We start from the raw sequence: 23544 nt of genomic DNA on the forward strand, positions 1-23544 counted from the left end.
TTCAACACCCTACCGAGTTGTCTCCTCAATCACCAAAGGGTTACCTAATACCCTTGAGGAAACCGGCTCCACTCGCAGATTGTAAAACCTTGCAAATGTGTTGGGTGTCGCCCAGCCCGCAGCTCTACAGATGTCTGTTAGAGAGGCGCCGCGTGCATGCGCCCAAGAGGATGCAACGCTCCGAGTGGAGTGTGCACGTACTCCCGGGGGACACGGCTGACCTCGACTCGAATAAGCGAGTGAAATGGCATCCACAATCCAGTGGGATAATCTTTGTTTCGATACGGCACTTCCCTGCTGCCGACCGCCATAACAGACAAAGAGCTGCTCAGATGATCTAAAATTCTGAGTACGGTCCACATAAATGCGCAGAGCGCGAACTGGACAAAGTAAAGAAAGGGCTGGGTCTGCCTCCTCCGGGGGCAGCGCTTGCAGGTTCACTACCTGATCTCTAAAGGGGGTGGTAGGAACCTTGGGCACATAACCGGGGCGGGGTCTCAGGATAACGTGAGAGTAATCCGGCCCGAATTCCAGGCACGAGTCACTGACCGAAAATGCCTCCAGGTCCCCGACCCTCTTGATGGAGGCCAACGCAACCAGCAGAGCTGTCTTCAGGGACAGAAATCTTAGAGATACTGATTCGAGTGGCTCAAAGGGATCGGATCGCAGACTCGTGAGAACGAGGGCGAGATCCCAAGAGGGCATGAGAGGGGGGCGAGATGGATTAATTCGCCTAGCACCCCTAAGGAACTGGATGACCAGGTTATGCTTTCCCACGGTGCCGCCAGCTACCGTGCTATGATAAGCGGAGATGGCGGCCACGTAAACCTTGAGAGTGGAGGGCGACAGCCTGCTGTCCAACTTCTCTTGAAGGAAAGAGAGCACAACACTAATCTGGCAATTTCGGGGGTCTTCTCTGCGAGAGACGCACCATTCAGTGAATAGACTCCACTTCAGGGCGTAGGCGCGCCTCGTGGAGGGGGCTCTAGCCTGAGTGATGGTATTAACCACCGCAGTCGGTAGGTTACCTAAGTCTTCCTCGCGTCTAGGGACCACACGTGGAGGTTCCAAAGATCGGGGCGAGGGTGCCAGATGGTGCCCTGTCCCTGAGAGAGTAGGTCCTCTCTCAAAGGGATCCGCCAGGGGAGGGCCGTCGCGAGGAGTGAGAGCTCTGATATCCAGGTCCGGTTGGGCCAAAGGGGCGCAACTAGCAGAACCTGTTCCTCGTCCTCCCTGACCTTGCACAGAAACTGCGCGAGCAGGCTCACTGGGGGAAACGCATACTTGCGCATGCCCCGAGGCCAGCTGTGGGCCAGTGCATCCGTGCCGAGAAAGCCCTCGGTCAGGGAAAAAAACAACTGGCAGTGAGCGTTCTCGGGGGAAGCAAACAGATCGATCTGGGCCTCCCCGAATCGCGCCCATATCAGCTGAACAGACTCGGGGTGGAGTCTCCATTCTCCAGGGCGTAACAGCTGTCGTGAGAGCGCATCGGCTGCACGATTGAGCGTGCCTGGGACGTGAATGGCGCGCAGCGATTTCAGCCGCGGGTGACTCCAGAGGAGCAGACGGCGGGCGAGCTGAGACATGCGGCGAGAGCGCATACCCCCCATGCGGTTGATATACGCCGCCGCCGCCGTACTGTCCGTCCTGACCAGCACGTGTTGCCGCTCCAGCACCGGTAAAAAGCGGTGGAGAGCGAGGAACACTGCCAACAGCTCTAGGCGATTGATATGCCAATGCAGCTGGGCACCCTTCCAGAGGCCCGCAGCCGCATGCCCGCGACACACGGCCCCCCAACCCGTGTTGGAAGCGTCTGTTGAAACAACAACATGGCTGGACGCCTGTCCTAGAGGCACACCGGCCTGTAGGAACGAGGGGTCGTTCCAAGGGCTGAGGGCGCGGCGACACAGCGCAGTAACCGAGACCCGGTGTGTGCCCGCGTGCCATGCGCGTCTGGGGACCCGATCGTGAAGCCAGTGCTGAAGTGGTCTCATATGGAGCAACCCGAGCGGCGTGACGGCGGCTGCGGATGCCATATGCCCCAGGAGCCTCTGAAAGAACTTCAGTGGGACCACTAGTTTGCTGTCGAGCTCCCTCAGACAGTTCAGCAACAGGCGAGCGCGTTCCTCGGAGAGGTGCGCTACCATGGTGATCGAGTCCAGCTCCATCCCGAGAAAAGAAATCCTCTGCACGGGGGCGAGTTTGCTCTTTTCTCGGTTGACCTGAAGCCCCAGTAGGCGGAGATGCCGAAGCACCTCGTCCCTGTGCATAATCAATTGCTCCCGCGAGTGGGCTAAAATCAGCCAGTCGTCGAGATAATTGAGTATGCGAATGCCCGCGAGCCGAAGGGGCGCTAGGGCACCCTCCGCGAGTTTGGTGAAGACCCGCGGAGACAGAGAGAGCCCGAAGGGGAGGACCTTGTACTGCCACGCTCGACCCTCGAACGCAAACCGCAGAAATTGGCGGTGGCGTGGAAGAATGGAGACATGGAAATACGCGTCCTTCAGGTCTATGGCTGCAAACCAATCCCGAGGACGAACGCATTGGAGAATGCGCCTCTGCGTGAGCATTCTGAACGGCAGCTTGTGCAGACAGCGGTTCAAAACGCGCAGATCTAGGATTGGCCGTGACCCACCGCTCTTTTTGGGTACGATGAAGTATGGGCTGTAAAACCCACTCTCCATCTCGGCTGGAGGAACCGGCTCGATTGCACCCTTCGCCAGGAGGGCAGCAATCTCCTCTCGCAAGACAGGGGCGGACAGGGGGTTGACCCTGGAGAAATACACGCCCGTAAACTTGGGGGGCCGTTTCGCGAACTGAATCGCGTAACCGAGTCTGATTGTGCGTATGAGCCACCGCGAGGGGCTGGCCCGCGCTAACCAGGCAGGCAGAGCCCTCGCTAATGGAGTCATCGCTACAATCGCTGACGTACCAGCGGTGGGGCAGCGCGGAGTGGGTGTGCTGATCCGGGAAGCACGAGGGTCCCGCGGAAAAGCTGGAGGAGAGCGATTCGCTCTGGCTCCGCACCCTGACTCCGGAGAGGGGGCTGGAGGGCTGAGGGAAGGGAGACCGTCCCCCCAGCGCTCGTGAGCCACTGGCGAAGCACGTAGAGTCTGCGAGCCGGAAGGCAGCGCGTCCCGGACTGGCAGAACTCGTGCAGTCACATCCGGGGAAGGGAAAAAGTGCTCTTTTACTGATGTTTTGGTGGCACTGAAAAGTACCGTTGTTATCGGGGCCCCGCCCTCCAGCGGGGAAAGAGCAAGTTTCCTCTTCTCCGGATGGCCTGTCTCAGGGACGCTTCGCGGTCCGTTTACCGGACTTAACGGCGCCCTGGGCAGGAGGGGCTGCCTGCTTTCGAGGTGAACGCCGCGCCCGCTTGGCCGGAGGCGCAGGCGGGGGCGGGGCAGCACTCGTTGGCGGGCGCCCTCGGCGAGGAACAGCGGAGGTGGATGGCTCGGCGGGCGGAGCGGGCTTACGGCCACGCCGATAGATGACATTGCCCATCGCATCCGACTGCTCTTTCACCGCCTTGAATTCCTGGGTGAATTCACCGACGGTGTCGCCGAACAGGCCAGCCTGGGATATGGGCGAGTCAAGAAAGCGAACTTTGTCAACGTCGCGCATATCGGCCAGGTTTAGCCAGAGGTGGCGTTCCTGAACCACAAGTGTGGACATCGTCCTCCCCAGCGCACACGCGGCGGACTTAGTAGTCCGAAGAGCATAGTCGGTCGCGGTGCGCAGCTCATGTAATAAGCTTGGGTTGGACCCGCCCTCGTGCAGCTCGGCCAGCGCCTGCGCTTGGTAGCGCTGGTAGGTGGCCATCGCGTGCAAAGCAGAAGCAGCCTGGCCCGCAGCCTTATAAGCTCTGGCTCCGAGGGAGGCAGACAACCTACAGGCTTTGGACGGGAGGCGGGGCAAACCCCGCCACGTAGAGGCGCCGCGCGGACAAAGATTGACCGCGATAGCGCGCTCCACTGACGGGATCGCCTCATACCCCCTGGCAGCTCCGCCGTCAAGGGCGGTGAGGGCGGAGGCACTCGCAGCACGGGCAGAGAAAGGTGCCCTCCAGGACTGCGTGAGCCTACTGTGCACTTCCGGGAAGAAGGGGACGAGAGGCTTCGAAGGCTTCGCCTTCTGGTCCTCTACGTAGCACCCATCTAGTCGGTCCGGCCGCGGAGCTGGGGGATAAACCATCTCCAACCCCACGGCCGAAGCAGCCCGGGAAAGCACGGCTAACATGTCCGCTTCAGGATCCGATTTGACAGCGCTCACCTGCCCGGAGGGGGCGAGCGGGTCCGGATCTTCGTCGGACAGTGAAAGCCCACCCTCCGATGCCGCGGAGGACATCTGATCTCCGGTGTCAGCGAGTGTGAGAGCTACCATCTGGTTAGACGGATCACTCTCACCACCCGAAGCTTGGATGGAGCGCCGTGAGGAGCGAGAGGTCCGCGAGCCCGTGGGCGGCGGATTAGCTCCCGCTGAAACCCTCAGATCTGCCCGAGCGCCCGCTGCTTTTTTAGAACAGGAGGCAACTGGGGTGGCTCGCTCTCTTGCGAAAGTTAGCCGCGATCTTAGCTGTGCAACGGTCATGGCATCGCAATGACGACATGAACCGCCCGCGAGCACCGCATTAACATGCTGGACCCCCAAACATGCAATGCAGTGATCGTGTCCATCATCCGGAGACAGGAAACCCCCGCATCCAGAAACGCACAGTCGGAGCGCCATCCTGAAAAGGACGTGCTGCACGACTGTGTTGCTCTTTTAGGAAAGTTGCAACTATACGCACCGCTCTGGAGGACCGGACCCAAAGAACCGCAGGCAAGGGAGTAACCCAGCTCGACCGTCTGCCACCGCGAAGACCCACTCTGGACCGGGAGACACACTCGTTCGCTCTGAAGTGCTGATCAGCAAGAGTAACCCTCATCGACTCACTCAGAAAGGATCTGAAGCGAAAAGGATGGCGTCTGCTGGCTTCAGGTGTGCTTATATGCTGAGATGATTGCAGATGTCGCACACCTGCGCAAGCTTACGCTGCCAATTAATTTCATTCATTGGCCCGTTCAATACTCTCCAGATAAGCGGCTTCTGATCCGAATCCTCCCATTCATGGCACTGAAGTTCCCCAACCGAAGGGGAATCACTGTTTTCACCTTGTTGCACACCCAGGTTTTAAAACTTCAAAAATGAGAATAACAATTTAAATGATTATTTATCTGGTAACTATTAATGTATTCTAATTATGCACTTGTTAAATAATTTAAATATCTTATAGTTAGTAATGTGAGATTATTATCAATATTATTTTTGCACAGTATCAGTGTCATTTCCTCCACAACACTGTAACGTCACTTTAAAAAGTTTGGTGTGAAAGATTATTTAGGTGTTTTTTTATGAAAATAAACAGTGCCATCTGAGAACATGGTTAATTTAATTTAATTTAATTAGTTTAATTTAATTAGTTTAATTTAATTGAATTTTTATTAACAACAAGTAAATGAAAATGAAGATAAATATTGCTTGATAAGGAAATACATTTATTTTACGTCATTTCCAAACATGCTGTACCTTTGTAGATGTTTTTAAAAACCAAACAAAATTAAGATAAATAAGAGTGTTTTGTACATGAAAGGTTAGTATCAATTCAAAGGTAATCGGTGAAGCTGTTTTTCATTTTTTTCACAATAAACTGTTGAATAGTCATTTCCACCACTGTTATTTCCATCACCACACACATTTAAAAAATATATATTTATATATTTAAAAAGTTCTCTTCACACGATAAAAGTGTATTCACAATGTATAAGTTCATGCTCTATTTAATATACAAATTCAGTTTTATTTTCTAAAAAGCTCTTAACCAAATTAACATTAAATTTTAGAGTGTGACAGGTTTACAATTCAGCTTACAACTAATTTATTTATTTACAAATCTATAATTATATATATATATATATATATATATATATATATATATATATATATATATATATATATATATATATATATATATATATTGTGGAAAGACTGGTTAAACTAGATACAAAAATGATCTTAGACAAGGGTTGACTGCCATAATTTATTTCATTTTGAAATAAAAGCAGTATGTTGAGATGTGGTGGAAATTAAATTTGTTTAGTTCACAATGAAAAAAAAAATGTTTCTCTTCTTATCTAAGTTTGTCCTCTTACAGATCTTAAAACTAGACAAATTGTTTAAACTTATGAGGTTATGTTACAATAATTTTTGCATACATATATTATAGAGGATAATATAATAAGACACAATTTTAGTTAACTGGTCATTGGACAATAGTGGTCTATAATAAAACTTTCACCAGAATATAAATAAAATAGGGAATTCTGTGAAAACAAGTGCTAAAATTCTGTATTTGTATAAAATTCTAGTTTATACAAGTTGAGCTGAAGTGGAGGTTTATGGCTCAATGCAGGAAAAAAAAAACCTAATACAAATTAATAGATACTAGCTAATAAAGTTTGAAAAAATAAATGCCTAAAAGTATGTATTTTTTTTTTTTTTTTTTTTAGCCAACATTTTCTCACTTTCATAAAACTGCAAATAAAAGGTCACAGCATATTTTATATCATCCAGTTAAGTATTATTCAGAGGTAGGTTAAATTATGATATTAATTATATTATATTATATTATATTATATTATATTATATTATATTATATTATATTATATTATATTATATATGTGATGAAAATGTAACAGTTGAGATGTTGATACACATACAGTACGAACAGAAATAGTGTGCGTTATATGCAGCAATTCAACACATAATTAATCGAGGAACAGATCAAGCTTCTTCTTGATGTTGTCGAAGGCGTCTTTGCCCATATAATCAATGTGTCCTGCTTCCCACATCAGTCGATGCTGCAGATCCTCCTGCTCTGCTTCTGCTGCCGCCTGCAATGAAAGAGTCTTATGATCAAATACAACTTTAGTTACAAGAAACATATCAAATTTAAACTGATGTGTAGTTCTGGGGGAAACACTGGTGCATTCATTATGACTGCAAAGGCAAGTCTAAAAATTGCTCTAAACTGTTGCCATTAGATGGCAGCATACACAAACGCACTGATATTTGCAAGCGAAATCTTTATCTCAAATTATAAATATTATCAGTTATTATTATTTAGCCGTTTAAAATCAGTCAGTTTTAAATAAAAAGTAAAATAAAACAAGAAAAGGTTGCTTTGTAATATTTACAGTGAATATTTAACATAAATAATGTTTTAATTAATTGGTTTTTAGAATAATATTAATACTAATGTGAATGGGGCATATTTATAAAAATATTTAAGTTTATAAACTCACTTTGGTCATGCTTCAGACACACAAACACACACACACACACACACACACACACACACACACACACACACACACACACACACACACACACACACACGCACACACATATATATATTATTTGTGTGTGTGTGTGTGTATTATATATTTATTATACAATAAAAATAAACAAGGGGCTTATTATTCAGGGTGGGTGGGTAATAATTCTGATTTCAATCGTATACGATTGAAATCAGAATTATTACCCACCCACCCTGAATAATAAGCCCCTTGTTTATTTTTGTCCCCAATTTCTGTTTAATGGAGAGCAGATTTTATTCAACACATTTCTAAACATAATAGTTTTAATAACCCATTTCTGATAACTGATTTATTTTTTCTTTAACATGCAGACATTCAATAATTTTTGACTAGATATTTTTCAAGACACTTCTATAAAGATTAAAGTGACATTTAAAGGCTTAACTATAGGTTAACTAGGCAGGTTAGGGTAATTAGGCAAGTTATTGTATAGCGATGGTTTGTTCTGTAGACTATTGAAAATTACTAGCATATAGCTTAACGGGGCTAATATATTTTACCATAAAATGGTTATTAAAAAAATAAAATAACTGCTTCTATTGTAGCCGAAATAAAACAAATAAGACTTTCTTCATAAGAAAAAAATATTATCAGATATAATGTGAAAATATCCTTGCTCTGTTGAAAAAGGGAAATCTTTTTTTAAAGAAAATAAAACTTCAAAGTGGGATAATCTGACCTCAACTGTATGTATATACAATTATGCCACACATAAGAATGCCACATTCACATTAATTGACTTAATACTAAAATACATTCATATGAATAAATATATTATGAATTTATTTATTTGTTTATTGGTTGGTTGTTTTTATTGACATTATAACACGGTTGCAAAACATACCTAAGATAATTTATATGATGTATTTTAATCACTTAAAAAAAGATCACCGACAACAAAATCCAGTGACTTTTTTTCTATGATCCAAGTAAATCCGCTTATTTTCCAACATACTGCTTCTCCAGTGGCTCCGGCAGAGTCTTCATCAGCTTCTGGTTCTGTGTGCTCAGATGAAGGGCTTACAACAAGAGCCTCTTCAGTCTCCACAGCAGACAGAACATCAAAGAGAATATTCTGAGAAGACAGACAGACAGATAAATAAGTCAATAAATAAATAAATGAATAAAAAAGATCTTGAAAAAGAAAATGAAAAGCACTGCATGTATATTCACAATTTATGCAACAGAATTAAAACTAAATTAAGATTCAGAGGTGGGGTGGGCAGGATATAATTTACATTTCTTTACATTGCTTTAGCCACGTATAATAATTTTAAATGCACACTGCAAATTATTTATAGCAATTAATTAGAAATCAACATACTGGTGTGATTAAGTGTAGCTTTTTTTCCTCCATTTTGTATTAAGTAATTTTAATCATAATGAGTTCATCAGCAGGTGACGCGGTAGCGCAGTAGATAGTGCTGTAGCCTCACAGCAAGAAGGTCGCTGATTCGAGCCTCGGTCAACTGCCTTTGTCAGTTGGTATTTCTGTGTGCAGTTTGCATGTTCCCTTAATGTTAGTTAATGGAAATGCAGTTGCTCATTAATATTTGATTACATTAATTTAATGTTATTTCATGAATATCTGCAATACTCAATCCTGACTGGTTAGTCACAAAATCCTATTGTATTTTATTCCGAGATAACAACCGCTGAATAACACAAGTTCATCCAAGAACTTTCAGGCGACCAACAGTGAATACATTCACATCCATCTATTTACATCCTCATTCATACATATCTGCTTGACTGTTTCATTTTAGTTTTGGACAATTTGGCTCAGTCTTGTGAATGAATAAAGTGTGGGTTAGTATATGCTCCATTCAGCCAGCTTTACATTTTTGACTCTTTGGCCAGTTTTGACTGAATAATGCGCAGGTTAGTGTAATTTTGCATTTAATTAGAGAGTTAAACTATTACGGCTCAGATAATTTTGTTGTGTCTATTCTTATGTTTTGTGATGTAGCGGTGTAATAAGATCCTGGGCTGCATTTCCGAAAACCATCACCAACTAAAGTCGCAAGTTCCATTGTAACAAACATAGTTCATTGATTTGGCATTCCCCAAATTCATCATTCCAATGAACATTCGCAAGCTGCATCACAAACTTGTATGCTTGCAACAACACTTCTGGACCTTTAGTTAAAACATAGTTCCTGGCTGTGTTCTATTCCCAGTTATCCCCCTATTCGTTTAGATCATTCTAACTTTCAAATTTGCATTGATTAAAAAAAAAAAGCATTAAAGTCATCACGCAGGTGTAATTTAGTTTAAAAGATTTTTTTTTACATTACAGTTTTAGTGATCTTCATGACTACAAATGCACTCCCTTCACTGTGCATTTTGAAAACATTGATGTCATTTTGAACACAGCCATGGCTCATGACGAAAGCTATAGGTGACCTATTATTTTAAAGCAGAATTTGTTACTTTCCAAAGCTTGTGAAAACAAACAAACAAAAAAAAAAAACAGCATATGGCAATCATTTAAATTTATAGTGGGTTATTTATCAAGTATTTGTACTGTTTATAACATGGGCCTGTTGGTTAGAACATTTCTGCAGTGGTTTGCATGTGTCAAATTAAAAAAGAAATAATCATTTCCTAATAAATAATAAATATTAAATCTCATTTCTTAATAAATAGCCTTATTTATTTATTTATTTATTTATTTATGTATTTATTGCTATATATTACAATACGTGTTAGATATTGTAAATGATTTTATATTTTAGAATAGAATATGGCCTATTCTGAAGAATATTTGTAAAGGAATCTTAGGCCCTATGTGTGCCGTTTACATATATTTCAATTAATATGGAAAGCGAGTGCATGTTTTTTACCAAAAGTAATATTGGACTTTTTTATGCGTGTGCGTTTAAAACAATAAAAATTGCACAAAAAATTATGGAGTTCTTCTCTAAAAAAGTTGTTACAACCCTGTTAAGAGTATCATTCAAACGACAGATTTGCGACAGAGAAACCACTCATCACTACATCATTCTTTTCCCAAACAATGCATCATACTTTGATAGTCCAGCCGCGGATTACATCGTTTTTTGGGAAACGCACCCCTGAATGGTTGTTTCTGCAGAATAACGCCTTTCTAACTTACAAGCATGAATTTGTATTAAAATAATGCATTAGTAAATGTTGACCTATGAATAATCCTATTATATAACAATATTAATATCATCCTTTTGTTAAATCAGAAACTCTCTTCAATATCTTGTGTGCTTGCATTATAAACAGCGCTCTGTGTGTTTGGCAGTCATGTGAACGGGTTAGTGTTGTCTTTGTGTTGTGTGTGAGTCACTGTTGGGTGTGTCACAGACTGGTTTGAAAGCCCAGAGGAAGAGATACTTTTAAAGGAGTTGGAGTTGAGTCACAGAGAGACTCAGAACTGCGTAAGCTTATTTGTCACACTTCCTCATTTTTATTCTTAAACCTTCACATCGCTGGATAAACAATGGATCCTGCAATACCACTTACTGTTTCCTCAGGCTTTTTAGAGGAGCTTATTGTCAGTGAATCCAAAGAGAGATCTTGGAGAGGTGTCTGTTCGGTGTGCTGGGCTTCAATGCTTTTCTTTTGGCTTTGTGGTGGAGAATGATGCGTCTGTGGGGGAACAAACTGCTGCGCTGACTAAAAAATAAATAAATAAATAAAAAAACATGATGATGAATGACTGACAGATTAATTATGTTTTTGTATGACAATACTAGATGTTATATGTCCAAAAATAAATAAATAAATAAAACATAATTTAGAAGTAACTGACTAAGTACTGTTCTCATGTTTTGCAAAGTGACCGCAGTGTGAACAGTCATGTTGGATTCCATTTGACTTTTATAATCTTTGAGTGACATGCTGCAAACATCATCTACTCTTTAATAGCACACAGGGCTAATACTTTAGCACAAAAAGTTGGTTCTTCAATTTGGAAAAACAAACATGAACACAAAACTGGCGCTAGTTAAATAATTATTAACCATTAACCTTTTTAAAAATATGCATTGTTCAGTTAGATTTAACAACAGTGCATCGGGAAAGCATTCATAGCGCTTCCTTTTTCCACATTTTTTATGTTACAGCCTTATTCCAAAATGGATTAAATTCATTTATTTCCTCAAAATTCTACACACACTGCCCCATAATGACAATGTGGAAAAAAAAAAGATTTTTATTAAAAATGAAATACCTGACAAATCACATGTACATAAGTATTCAAAGCCTTTGCTCAATGGGCAGTCCTGTTTTGGAGGTCTACAGACATTTTTTATTTATTTTTTTGTCTTCATGCTTGGTTTGTGCTTTGACATGCACTGTCAACCTTACAACCTTATATAGACAGGTGTATGCCTTTTCAAATCATGTCCAATCAACTGAATTTACCACAGATAAACTTCAATTAAGCTACTGAAACATCTCAAGAATGATCAAACAGAATGTACCTGAGCTCAAAGTATGTCCATAAAAGTTGCATATAAAATAAATAAAACGCATAGGGCTATGCAAAACAGCTGTAATACATTTAATAAATTAATACATTAATAGAACCAAACATAAAAGACTACGATATGAAAATGATTTGAATTTAAAAATTAACAAATTTCATTAATCTTTGCTGAGTTCACCACACTATAGGGGTCAGAAAGATGCACACTGCACTTGTCATAAATCACAAATGATCAGTGTTTTCAATAATAATTGACTTATTTTAGGTTTTGAATGTCACTTGCCTAGTGAAGGCTTGCTAACTTTACAATCGCTTTCTCTGAAAAATGTCTGAGACATCATTTTCATGACACATCATTTTTGTTATTGAGTTTTTGTCTGTTTACTTTTTTCCCCAGAAATACTTTGGTCACACTTTACAATAAGGTTCATTAGTTAATGTTAATTTATGCATTTACTAACATGAACAAACAATGAACAATACATCTACGACTGTATTTGTTCATGTTAGTTAACGTTACTTAATGAAAATACAGTAGTTCATTGTTCATGTTTACTCATGGTGCATTAACTAATGTTAACAAGCATGGACTTGGATGTTAATAATGAATTAGTAAATGTTCAATTATGATTAATAAATGCTGTACAAGTGTTGTTCATGATTAGTTCATGTTAGTAAATGCAATAACTAATGAACCTTATTGTAAAGTGTTACCAAAACTTTTTTTTTATCTGAATAATTAGTATGTTGTTAAAGGGATAGTTCACACAAACATGAAAATCTTGTCATCATTTACTCACCCTTGACTTGTTTCAAACCAATTTTAAAACAAAATTCAGCTTTTTTTTTTGTTTTGTATTGTTGAACACAAAAGATATATTGAAACATTTTAAAAACCTGTAACCACTAACATTCATAGTAGGAAAAACAAATAAGTCAATGGTTTCAGGTTTCTAAAATTCTTCAGTACATCTTCCTTTGTGTTCAACAGAAGAAAGATACTCAAACTAGTTAAAATAATTTAAGGGTAAGTGAATGCTAACATTTTATTTTTTGGTGAACTATCACTTTAATGTTTGGTATAGTTTACAATTTTGGTTTCTAATTTCGAGGGATAATTCAATCAAAAAAAAAATAAATAAAATAAAATATATATATATATATATATATATATATATATATATATATATATATATATATATATATATATATATATATATATTCCCTGAATGCAGTGTAAGTCACTTGAAAAAATAGTTGCAAAGTGTATGTATCACTACTATTAAATACCTGAAGTAAATGTAGTCTTTTAGACTCTTCATTGTTGTCCTCCATTTTAGCTCGTGTCTGTCTTTGACTATAATACTCCACCCACCATAAATTGATGAATTGCTCAAAGTTCTTGCTGTAATCCCTAAAAGATGATTCATTGGCAGCCTGTGGATCATATGGAAGATGCCAGGGTTTGGTTCCTCCCAAGAAATGGACAATTTTTGCATGGTGGCCATACCTGTGCAAATGCAAAATTATTTCTTGGCTATATTATTGAATTTATAAAGTAAGATATAAGAGTAGTTAACAACCAGTATAGAAATGAATAACATCAAGAATTATTAGCATGCTCATGTAAAGAGTTTAAGGGAAACTTACTGCTGAAATGCTGGCAGATATGTGTAGACAGCACTGGCTGTCAGGTTGTACACAAATGGCAGGTGCTTCCTGATATCTTTTACTGCCCAATCATTGAAGAAAGTGTTTAAAAGACCCTGGTCTCCCCCTGTACACGACAGATTGTGGTTTATTAATGTCATTTAGATTAGTATCTAAAGTGCCTGAAATGAGCGAGTGAATCCATTTTTGCTATTTTAAAGCAGTGGTGAGGTCAGACATGTTTAATTGGGTGGACCTAGGTAAAAATAGGGTGGACCTCCATACCTACATGCTTCTACCATATAAAAACTAGTTTCTTATACTATATGTATCATCTCTGAGTAAAAAAAAATCCATCTCCAATTTTGATACTGAATTACTTTCTTCTTTAATAAGCTAGAAATAAGAGAAAATGAAAGAAAATTTGAAAACATGAACTACTGTAGGTGTTTATTTGGCTGAAAAATATATTCTCAATAAAACAAGAGGCAACCACTGCACCTTAATCAAAGCTTGAGCAATTGTTTATTTAGGTTAAATAGTTTAAATTTCAAAATATGAAATAAAACATTTTTTTTGAGACTACGCTACATAAAACACAACCCCATAAAAACATTTGTCAGACTGAATAAAATGCTAATTCACTCTCTGCCAGTAGAAGGGACTAGTATGAAATGCTCTACAGAAGCCAGTAGTAAGTTCCAGCACAACTGGAGGCTGCAGTCACAACATGCTGCAGTTTCAGGCAGGAATGTGTTACTAGCAGTGAATTTTTTCTTAATCCACCCAATAGGATGACATAGTGAAGGCTGAACACCTGCAGCAGACAGATCTACAGCCCAGATGGTTTTACAACCCTGTTGGTCCTGATCTGTCCAGTATGAGTAAAATACAGCAAAATATTATATTATATTACCTTTTATATTTACACACTGTAAAACCCCAAAACGCTAAGGTAACTAAAACCATTTCAGAACACTGATTGTAACAACCCTTTTAAGTAAAAACTAATCCCAATGAGTACTGAGAACTTCAACTGTTTAAGTAAATGAAGCAATTTGAGCACAGTAAAACCCAATAAATGAAGAGAACTCAACCAACAAAGTACTGTAAACAGTAACTCAAACCGTTTGAAGAAACCAATTGCTACAAACAATTTGAGTTAAAAAACTAATCTATATGAGTACTGTGAACTTACTCCATTTAAGTTGAAGTAATGAGGTATTTAATTAAGTCATTACCTTCAACACTGAGTTTAAAACTCTTTTCAAATGAGTAGAATTAACTTTCAGTAAATTTTGAGTTCACTACACTTTTTTTTCATTTTATTTGATAAAGTTGACTGGATTTTAAAATATACTTAACTGTGTGTTTTGACATTACATTGACATATTTGCTGTGAGTGTTGCGTTTAGGGGTGTAGGGCCATATACGAAGCCGTTTTTGATTAACCCCCTTGCTTGCTGTCTATGTTGTTCAACTAGGGCCCTAGAAAGGCAGTCCTGAAACTGCAGCCTCTCTGATTGTGCAGCAACATCATTCTCGCAGGTGCCAATTCAATTGCACTTAACCTACACACATTTAAGGAAATCCATTGACACACAAATATATTGAATTAAGTCATACATAGTTTAGATGTTCATTCTAACTGCAAATAAGATCAAAAATAAATTTTTTCAGACCTAAAAAAAAAAAAAAAACATGAACATGCAGATTAGAAAACAATGAAAACTACCCAAATATGATTTAAAAACAGGAAAATGGTCAGCATGCATGGAGCATGATTAAATTATGAAATTATTAAATTATGGTATTAAATAATGGAATGATTTACCCCATACAACAAAAACATGTTCCTCTTTAACAGGTTTTAATTTAAAGAGGATTGCACAAGCAATCGCTTCAATGTTGGTCAGTAATTTTGTAAAAATTGTATGTATCATTTAATTTTTTTATAGTTGTGTGTGTATGTGACTTTGTCATTTCATTTGTGTGTATTATTACTCAATTATTCATTCATTTTCTTGTCGGTTTAGTCCCTTTATTAATCCAGGGTCGCCACAACAAAATGAACTGCCAACTTATTCAGCACATTTTTACACAGCGGATGACCTTCCAGCTGCAACCCATGTATGGGAAACATTCACACACACGTACAATTTACCCTACCTAGCTAACCTGTACCACATGTCTTTGGACTGTGGAGGAAACCCACGCGAATGCAGGGAAACATATAAGAAGCGCCAACTGAGCCGAGGTTCGAACCAGCGACCTTCTTGCTGTACAGCAACATTTGTTGTAATGCAATTGTTTTGTCAGTCTTTTTATTATTATTATTATTTAGATTATTTGGGGCTTGTTGCCTCTTTCTGCACATATTAATTTATGTGCAGAGGGTTTCTTTTTTTCTGTTTTATTCTAATATTTTTGTATTCCAGTGCAAATAAAGTAAAATAAATTATATAAAAGGCTCTTAATGAGTTATAAGTGTGTTTTAGGCATACCCTGCATTATCAGAATTCCATCTCCCATTCCCTTTTAAAGCCAGTTGAAGTCATGTGCATTTCTTATTTACATGGTGGGAATGCATCACTTGATAGGAAATGAATCTGCATGTGCATGAGGTTAAAGCATGGGAGCAGACTTTACAGACTTTACCAAAGCCCCCCGAGGTGAAAAATGCAAGGAAGGAAGTAGCAGTTTTAATATTTTTTTTGTAGTCAAATAGTAATCCTTTACATTTCAATCCTTTCATTTTCCATGTTTAAAGATGTTTTTATGCTGCTGCAAATCCCTGTGTGTGTGTAATAAGCAATGCATACATGAGTTGTAGACCTGTCTATAGACGCATAGTGTGAGTGAGTGAGTGAGTGAGTGAGTGAGTGAGTGAGTGAGTGAGTGAGTGAGTGAGTGATTAAAGATACACCCCTGTTTAAAGTTTCTTAATTTGTGAAGTCCCCAAATCTCCATTTATTTTACCAAAAATAAAATAAATGTATTTAATCATGTGATGGCTGAATTTAAAGACATTGTATGATCCTTTGGAATGTATTCTAATATGCGTAATTGGTCCTTAAGTATTATTCTTTATTATCAGTGTTGACAAATTGGATTTTTAATATTTTGTGGAATTGTTGTATTTGTTTAAAGATTCTTTGATGAATAAATCCAACAGAAAAAAAATATGTTGAAGCCTTCTAAACATGCTGGCTTGTTCATTTCAATAAATTTAATAAACTCTTGTTAAAAAAGAAGTCATTTTAACTTTTAAATGGTAGTGTGAATGTGATGCTCCTGTTGTTTCTGAAGATTAAAAACACTAATGTGGCAAAGCAGCCTTTGAGGCTAATTAGTTCCCACACACTTTGAGCGCCACCAATGTAGCCCCAACTTAAAAGATCTGAATGTAATATAAGCTAAATATAACTGAGTGACTCACCATCAAAGCTGCCGTGCTGTGCGGCGTGTTCCAGTATTTGTGTGTGAGTATTCAGGGAGGGCCGAAACACAAATACACCAGTGTTGAAGCAATCCGGCCATCCTGGATCAGGTGCCGCAGACAGTTCTTCATATTCAAATAGCTCATCCACATTACACAGTACCTACAGCACAATGACACACAATTTAGGACCACTCCACTTACTGTTTCAATTGATTAAGATCATGTGATTAACAGATGATTAAGAATGTATTGACGGTGTGTGGTTATAGGTGCAGCAAAGGAGTGCTAGGTGGAAAATTAGTATTAAAAAGCATAAAAATGTTACAATTACAGTTTTATGCAAAAGTTTGGCCACCCGTGATAATTTTCATAATTGTAAGCTATATCCTGCTGTCTGTTTAAATCAGCAATTTCATGTGGATTAATTTTATACATATTGAAAAAGTGGCATTTCAGTTCTGACTATTTAATCAACAGATGCAATGCAATTTAAGCCATAACAAAAACAAGTGGGTGCATAAATTTGGGCACCCCAGCAGACAAAAAATGACATTAATCCTTTGTACAGCCACTGTATTATAAGTCTGATGATGCTTTTCAAAGCCAAGTATAAGTTGCTGAAATCTTGCTGATGGAATTTTGGACCAGTCTTCCTTGCAGAATTTCTCTAGTTCAGTTAGGGTTCACGGGAGCCGAGTGTGAAATCAAACTTTTCAAATCAATCCATAGATTTTCGATGATGTTCAAGTATAGGGACTGGGTCATTGTCCTGCTGAAACATCCAACCCTGCAATAACTTCTGACTGATTCCTGAAAATTGTTCTTCAGAATCTGCTATTATTGGGTGGACTTCATACAACATGACAAGGTTTCAAGTACCTGTGTTTGCCACAGATTCCCACAGCATGATGGACCCTCCACCATATTTTACAGTAGGGAGCAAGTCCTGGAAAGCTGTGCTGTTTTTCCACAGTATATTTTTCCAAAATAATTCAAGCTTGTCCAGATAAGCCTTTGAATACTTTAAATGACTCTTCTTGTTGGCAGAATGCAGAAAAGTCTTCTTCATCACGTTCTATTGATCTGTCCTTGGTGAAGAGTTTGCTGGATTGTGACACAATCTATAATGACATTATTAGCAGCAAGATGTTGCGCTCTTTATAGGTCATGCTTCACCTTTGCCTTTCAGATATTTTTCTTGGTCCAGCACATCCTTCCTTCACAAGAACTGTTCTTGTGGCCTTCCATTTTCTTATTATATTTCTGACTGTGGAGATGGAGACTTTAAACCTTTGAGATAGCTTTTTGCATCTTTCTTCTAATTCATTTTAATCAATTATTTTGGGTCATTAAGAAGTTCTTTTGAGGTTCCCATGTTGCTATTTTCTGGTTAACAATAGGGAGAGGCACAACCAGCAATCAGCTATCTTACATATCCTTTTTTCATCATTGTTTCACCGGTGTTAGGATTGTCAAGGTTCACTGAGTAACTCAAATATAGTTTGTGTTGTAATCATTCAGCAATAAGTGACTACAGGTTTTAAAATGCACACAAAAGAGTGGGTGCTCAAACTATTGCATATCCTATTTTTCAGTTTCAATTTAATTTCACACGTCTCAATACTGCTACACTACTCATTTCTGTCAGAAAAACACAACATTATTTAACTTTCTCTAGAAACTGAATTTCACTGTGATCTTTTACAAAGGAAGAGCACTTCACTTTGCAGCCACAGAGGGGTGCCCAATTTTTTTTACCACAAAACTAAATATATTTATAAATTTAATTGTTTGAACATTTAAATAATTTAATAAACAAATAATAGAAATGCTGCGCCGTGAATTGTTTATAATGACAATAATTATTCTTGTTCAAAATAAACATAACAATAATTTTGTACACAAAGAAAAAAAAATTACTTGCATCTTTACTTTGATCTGACATACAGTTAAAATCAAAATTATTAAACCCCCTTTAATTTTTTTTTTCTTTTCAAAATATTTCCCAAATGATGTTTAACAGAGCAAGGAAATGTTCACAGCATGTCTGATAATATTTTTCTTTTTGACAAAGCCTTTATTTTGACTAGATTAAAAGCAGTTTATATTTATTTATTTATTTTTTATTTTTTTTATTAGCCCCTTTAAGCTATATATTTTTTCAATAGTCTACAGAACATTATACAATAACTTGCCTAATTACCCTATCTTACCTAGTTAAACAAATAACTGAGTTAAGCCTTTAAATGTCACTTTAAATGTCTTGAAACATATCTAGTAAAATATTATTTACTGTCGTCATGGCAAAGATAAAATAAATCAGTTAATATAAATGAGTTGATTGAAAATATTATGTTTAGAAATGTGTTAAAAAAAACTTCTCTCCTTTAAACTAAAATTGGGGGAAATAAACAGGGGGCTAATAATTCAGAGAGGCTGATAATTCTGATTTCAACTGTAACTGTGATATTTATTAAGTACTCACAAGTGTGTCTGCATCCAAGAACACACACTTGCTGTACTGCGTAAGGGTCCAGCAGTGTAGTTTGGTGAAGGTGACCCCCAATTCAGGACGTCCCAGCCAGGCGAGATGAGCCTTGTCTTTACTATCCAACACATCAACTACAAAAACCTCATCAAAAATGTCCTCCAGAGCCAATCTAGACAAACACATCGAATGAGGCAAAGAAGTTAAAGACAAAGACAGATTGGAAGTGACTTAAGTATTACATTTAAGAAAGCCACATTGTAAAAGTCAAATGTACAAAAGGAGCTCAATTACTTTTAATTGCTCTTCTGTACGGAACATCTTACTGTTATTTTACAATGAATGATGGAGGTAAGTTCTTCTCTCACCTGGCTGATCTAGAAACATCGGGGGAAACCATCACCACTATCTTCCTTGACGTTCCATGTCTGCGCAAACTTTTGCCTACTACTATACATCCCATGCTATAGGCATCTGTAGTGGCCAGAGTCACAAAAGCCTGAGTCTCTAAGAGAAGATAAAATACAAGGCAGAAATAAGAAAAGAGAGCATATAGAATGTTCAGCATTAATAAATACTCCACCTTTTTGAAAATTAATATGTTTAGCCATTACTCAGTGAATATAGATTATATATTTTGGTACAATTTAACAAAAGAGTTTTATGAAGTCATAGTTATAGTCATTAAAATAATAGCTTGATCACCTAAAATCTTTGGACAAAGAAAAATAATACATTCATATTCTAACAAAAATGGGAATAAAATTTGCACACTGCAAATGTTCAATGAAATTGTGTATTTTTTTTTTTTTTTGTTTGTTTGTTTCTCTTAATTTGTCCTCTTTTTTTAGAATTTTATTTAAAACTTTCCCTTACATATTCATTTGGGTGTACACATTTTTGTTCAATTATCTAAAGTTTTTGTTTGTTAGATTAGCTCCAGGTTTGGCTTTGTTACTGACTATATATAATGTATATGCATAGAAAATATTGCTTATACATGTAGAAAATAATATTTTAAAAGATAAATCTGCGGACGGAGAACTTATTTATGCTAAGCACTGTATATGCATTGGACCAGTTTGACTACATTTTTGTTTTTGCACTCATTTTTATTTTGCTGCATTAAAAAAAAAAAAAAAAAAAACAGCTCAGATTTACATTTTAATTTTGGATAAGGCTCTTGGAGATAATGTCTTAATTCATCATTCCACAAGTTAAAGTTTCAAAACAAGCTATTAAATAAGATTAGAAAAGTCAATATTCATAGGCCCTCTGACAAAAACATTTGGTTGTCAGTTCAACTTTAGTTCTTAATCTTGTGCTAAACACACAAAGTTCAGTGATTTATAAGATTGACGATCACATTCAATAGCCAAATTAATTCCCAAAAATTACAATGTATAACATGAAACCTTAATTTACAACTAGTGATATACTGTATTTGATTGCACATCTGCGTATCTACAATAATGATATTTATGTTATATTTTTTAAGATATTTAATAGATATTTTGCAACAATATGAACAATGTCTACCTAAACAAAACAAACAAAGAAAATTTGTAAAAATAAATAATAAAAAAATAAAAAAGATCCTAAACTAAATTGGCCTTAGTGTATAAGTGTGTCTGAATGTGAGAGTGTATTAGAGTGTATATGTTTGTGGCTGCAAGGGCATTCGCTGCATAAAACATATGCCGATTTAAACCTGCTGAAACTCTTTCAATTCAATGTGTACTTATTGTTTTATTTGTAATTTTACAATTTATTAGCAATATGCAAAAATGTAGTGTAAAAGCTCTTTTCTGGGTCACCATTAGGTTAGGGTGATTAGACAAGTTATTGTATATCGATGGTTTGTTCTGTAGACAGTCAAATATATATATATATATATATATATATATAGTTTAAAGGGGCTAACATTTATGTCCTTAAAATGATGTTTAAAACGCTAAAAACTGCTTTTATTCTAGTTGAACTAAAACAAATAAGACTTTCTCCTTGCTCTGTTAAACATAATTTCGAAAATATTTAAAGAAAGAAAGAAAAAAAGAAAATCAAAGGGCTAATAATTCTGACTTTAATTGTATATTTGTGTGTGTATGTGTGTGTTTATATATATATATATATATATATATATATATATATATATATATATATATATATATATATATATATATATATATATATATATATATATATATACACACACATACATACATACATACATACATACATACATACATATATATAGTCTTTGTCTAGAATGATTGTGACATTTAAACAATAATAGTAATACAATAAATAATAATAATAATAATAATAATAATAATAATAATAATAATAAAGAAAAACAACCATGTGTGTCAAAACGTTTTGATTGACAGTACCAGGAAAGTATCAAAAGCATCCAAGGTCTCATGTTTAACTCTGTGAACCATCACATATTCACCTTGCACTGTGATCTGGTTACTGATATGCACAACAAATCAACACATTTGTTTTCCTGACCCACTTTTTGTCGTCCTCTATGTCAGTGACAAAGCTTTGTATGACCCTTCACTGTCAGTGATTGAACGTGGATTGGTTCAACAGGCATGACATCCTAGGCTATTACTATTATTTGACAGCACAGCTTGGAATATCAATTTGGTTCAAACCACCATTTTCAGTTAAAAACAGGTTTGCTATTGAGTAAAATCACATTACCAGACTTTTTACCTATTTACAGTAATAGTCTATAAGAGATCTTGGTTATGAATCTACACATATTTCAAGCTTGTTTTTGACATTTGGTCATAAACAAAACGGGAATAATCCACTTACCGGCCATTTCTAGTTTTTTTCGCGTTCTTCTTGGAGATGAAGAAACCTGTACGGTACAATTTCTAGTAAGTAAATATTGCAGTATTTAAATTAAATGACTAAATCATAGTAGAGCTGTGAGAAGTCTTTCAACAGCAGAGCGTCCTCATATGTAGTTCACGGACAGTGGAAAAAAAGCTGTTTGAAGCACGCGACTAAGGTCATTCAACTCCTATTACTATCACTGTACATGAATGAGCAACTACAGATATTGATTACACAATTACAAATATGGAACTCAAAGAAAAACATGTGCGGCACAGAAGGGAGAAAGACTTACAATATAAGATCAAAATTATAAGATATGTAAGCCTATTAGTGTAGTCAGCTTTTAGACTTATTAGCCCAAAATAAGTTTGCTGTAATCACTATTTAAAGAGATAGTTCACACAATACACACACACACACACACACACACACACACACACACAAAATAAATAAATAAATAAATAAATACAACTATTGGATAGAATATTTGTTACCAGAGATGGGCAAAAATACATTGAAATGTATTTTAAATTTAAAATACCAAATACCTCAATTTTACATTTATCAAAACAAACTATAATACAGCAGCCACAACAAGTTTCAAAATAAAATATTGTATTTTGAAAATACTACAACATACTATTACATGAGAGTATAACATATCTTTATAAACCTTTAATATATTTGATCAATCCACTAAATACCATTAAACTGAGCAAGTTTAAGTCAGCCATGCACTGACTTGTTTTTTAATTTGGTTTTATTTTCTTGGCATCTACATCAGCAATTCATCCAAAATATTATATGTGCAGTTTACACATTCTCACAAGCTTTTTTAGCTCCCCCTAATCTGGAAAAGTCGCAGTTTAGCCCCTTAGTGAACACCAGTACAGCATCCTTAGGTGTGTTATTATTCTGAAGTTCATCTGAATTTTACCTGCAGCACTAAGACTGAAAATGGTTGTGTGCCAAAGGCTCCATATCTCATTTCTTATGCAAAGATGCATAATTTCCATCCATACTACAAGCGTTGGCCACCTTCATAATACATTTTCTGTTCTGACCTCAAGCAAATAACTGGGAAAACATCACTCTGAGGCCACATTTTTAAGATGTCATCATGTAGACTTTTTACAAAGTATTTTACAGAATTTTAAAAATACAAGACCCTTAAGTATTTTGGTACAAATATTTAACCCATTTTCTTAAATCCTATCATATACAATTA

General features: G+C 37.6%; 1 protein-coding gene across 1 annotated transcript; it reads right to left on the bottom strand.

The window, feature by feature from the left end:
- Positions 1-5549: 5549 nt before the first annotated feature.
- On the bottom strand, positions 5550-22456 carry gyg2 (glycogenin 2). Its single transcript, NM_001145576.3, is given in 9 exon segments — positions 5550-6932; positions 8374-8493; positions 10914-11066; positions 13171-13390; positions 13531-13657; positions 16970-17132; positions 19458-19632; positions 19829-19967; positions 22290-22456. Coding segments are annotated over 9 exon segments (1230 nt in total). The 5' UTR covers positions 22297-22456; the 3' UTR covers positions 5550-6806.
- Between the last annotated feature and the right edge of the window lie 1088 nt (positions 22457-23544).

The sequence above is a fragment of the Danio rerio genome, chromosome 1 (genome assembly GCF_052040795.2).
Source record: "Danio rerio strain M-AB ecotype USA chromosome 1, GRCz13ab, whole genome shotgun sequence".
In the NCBI taxonomy this organism is placed as follows: Eukaryota; Metazoa; Chordata; class Actinopteri; order Cypriniformes; family Danionidae; genus Danio; species Danio rerio.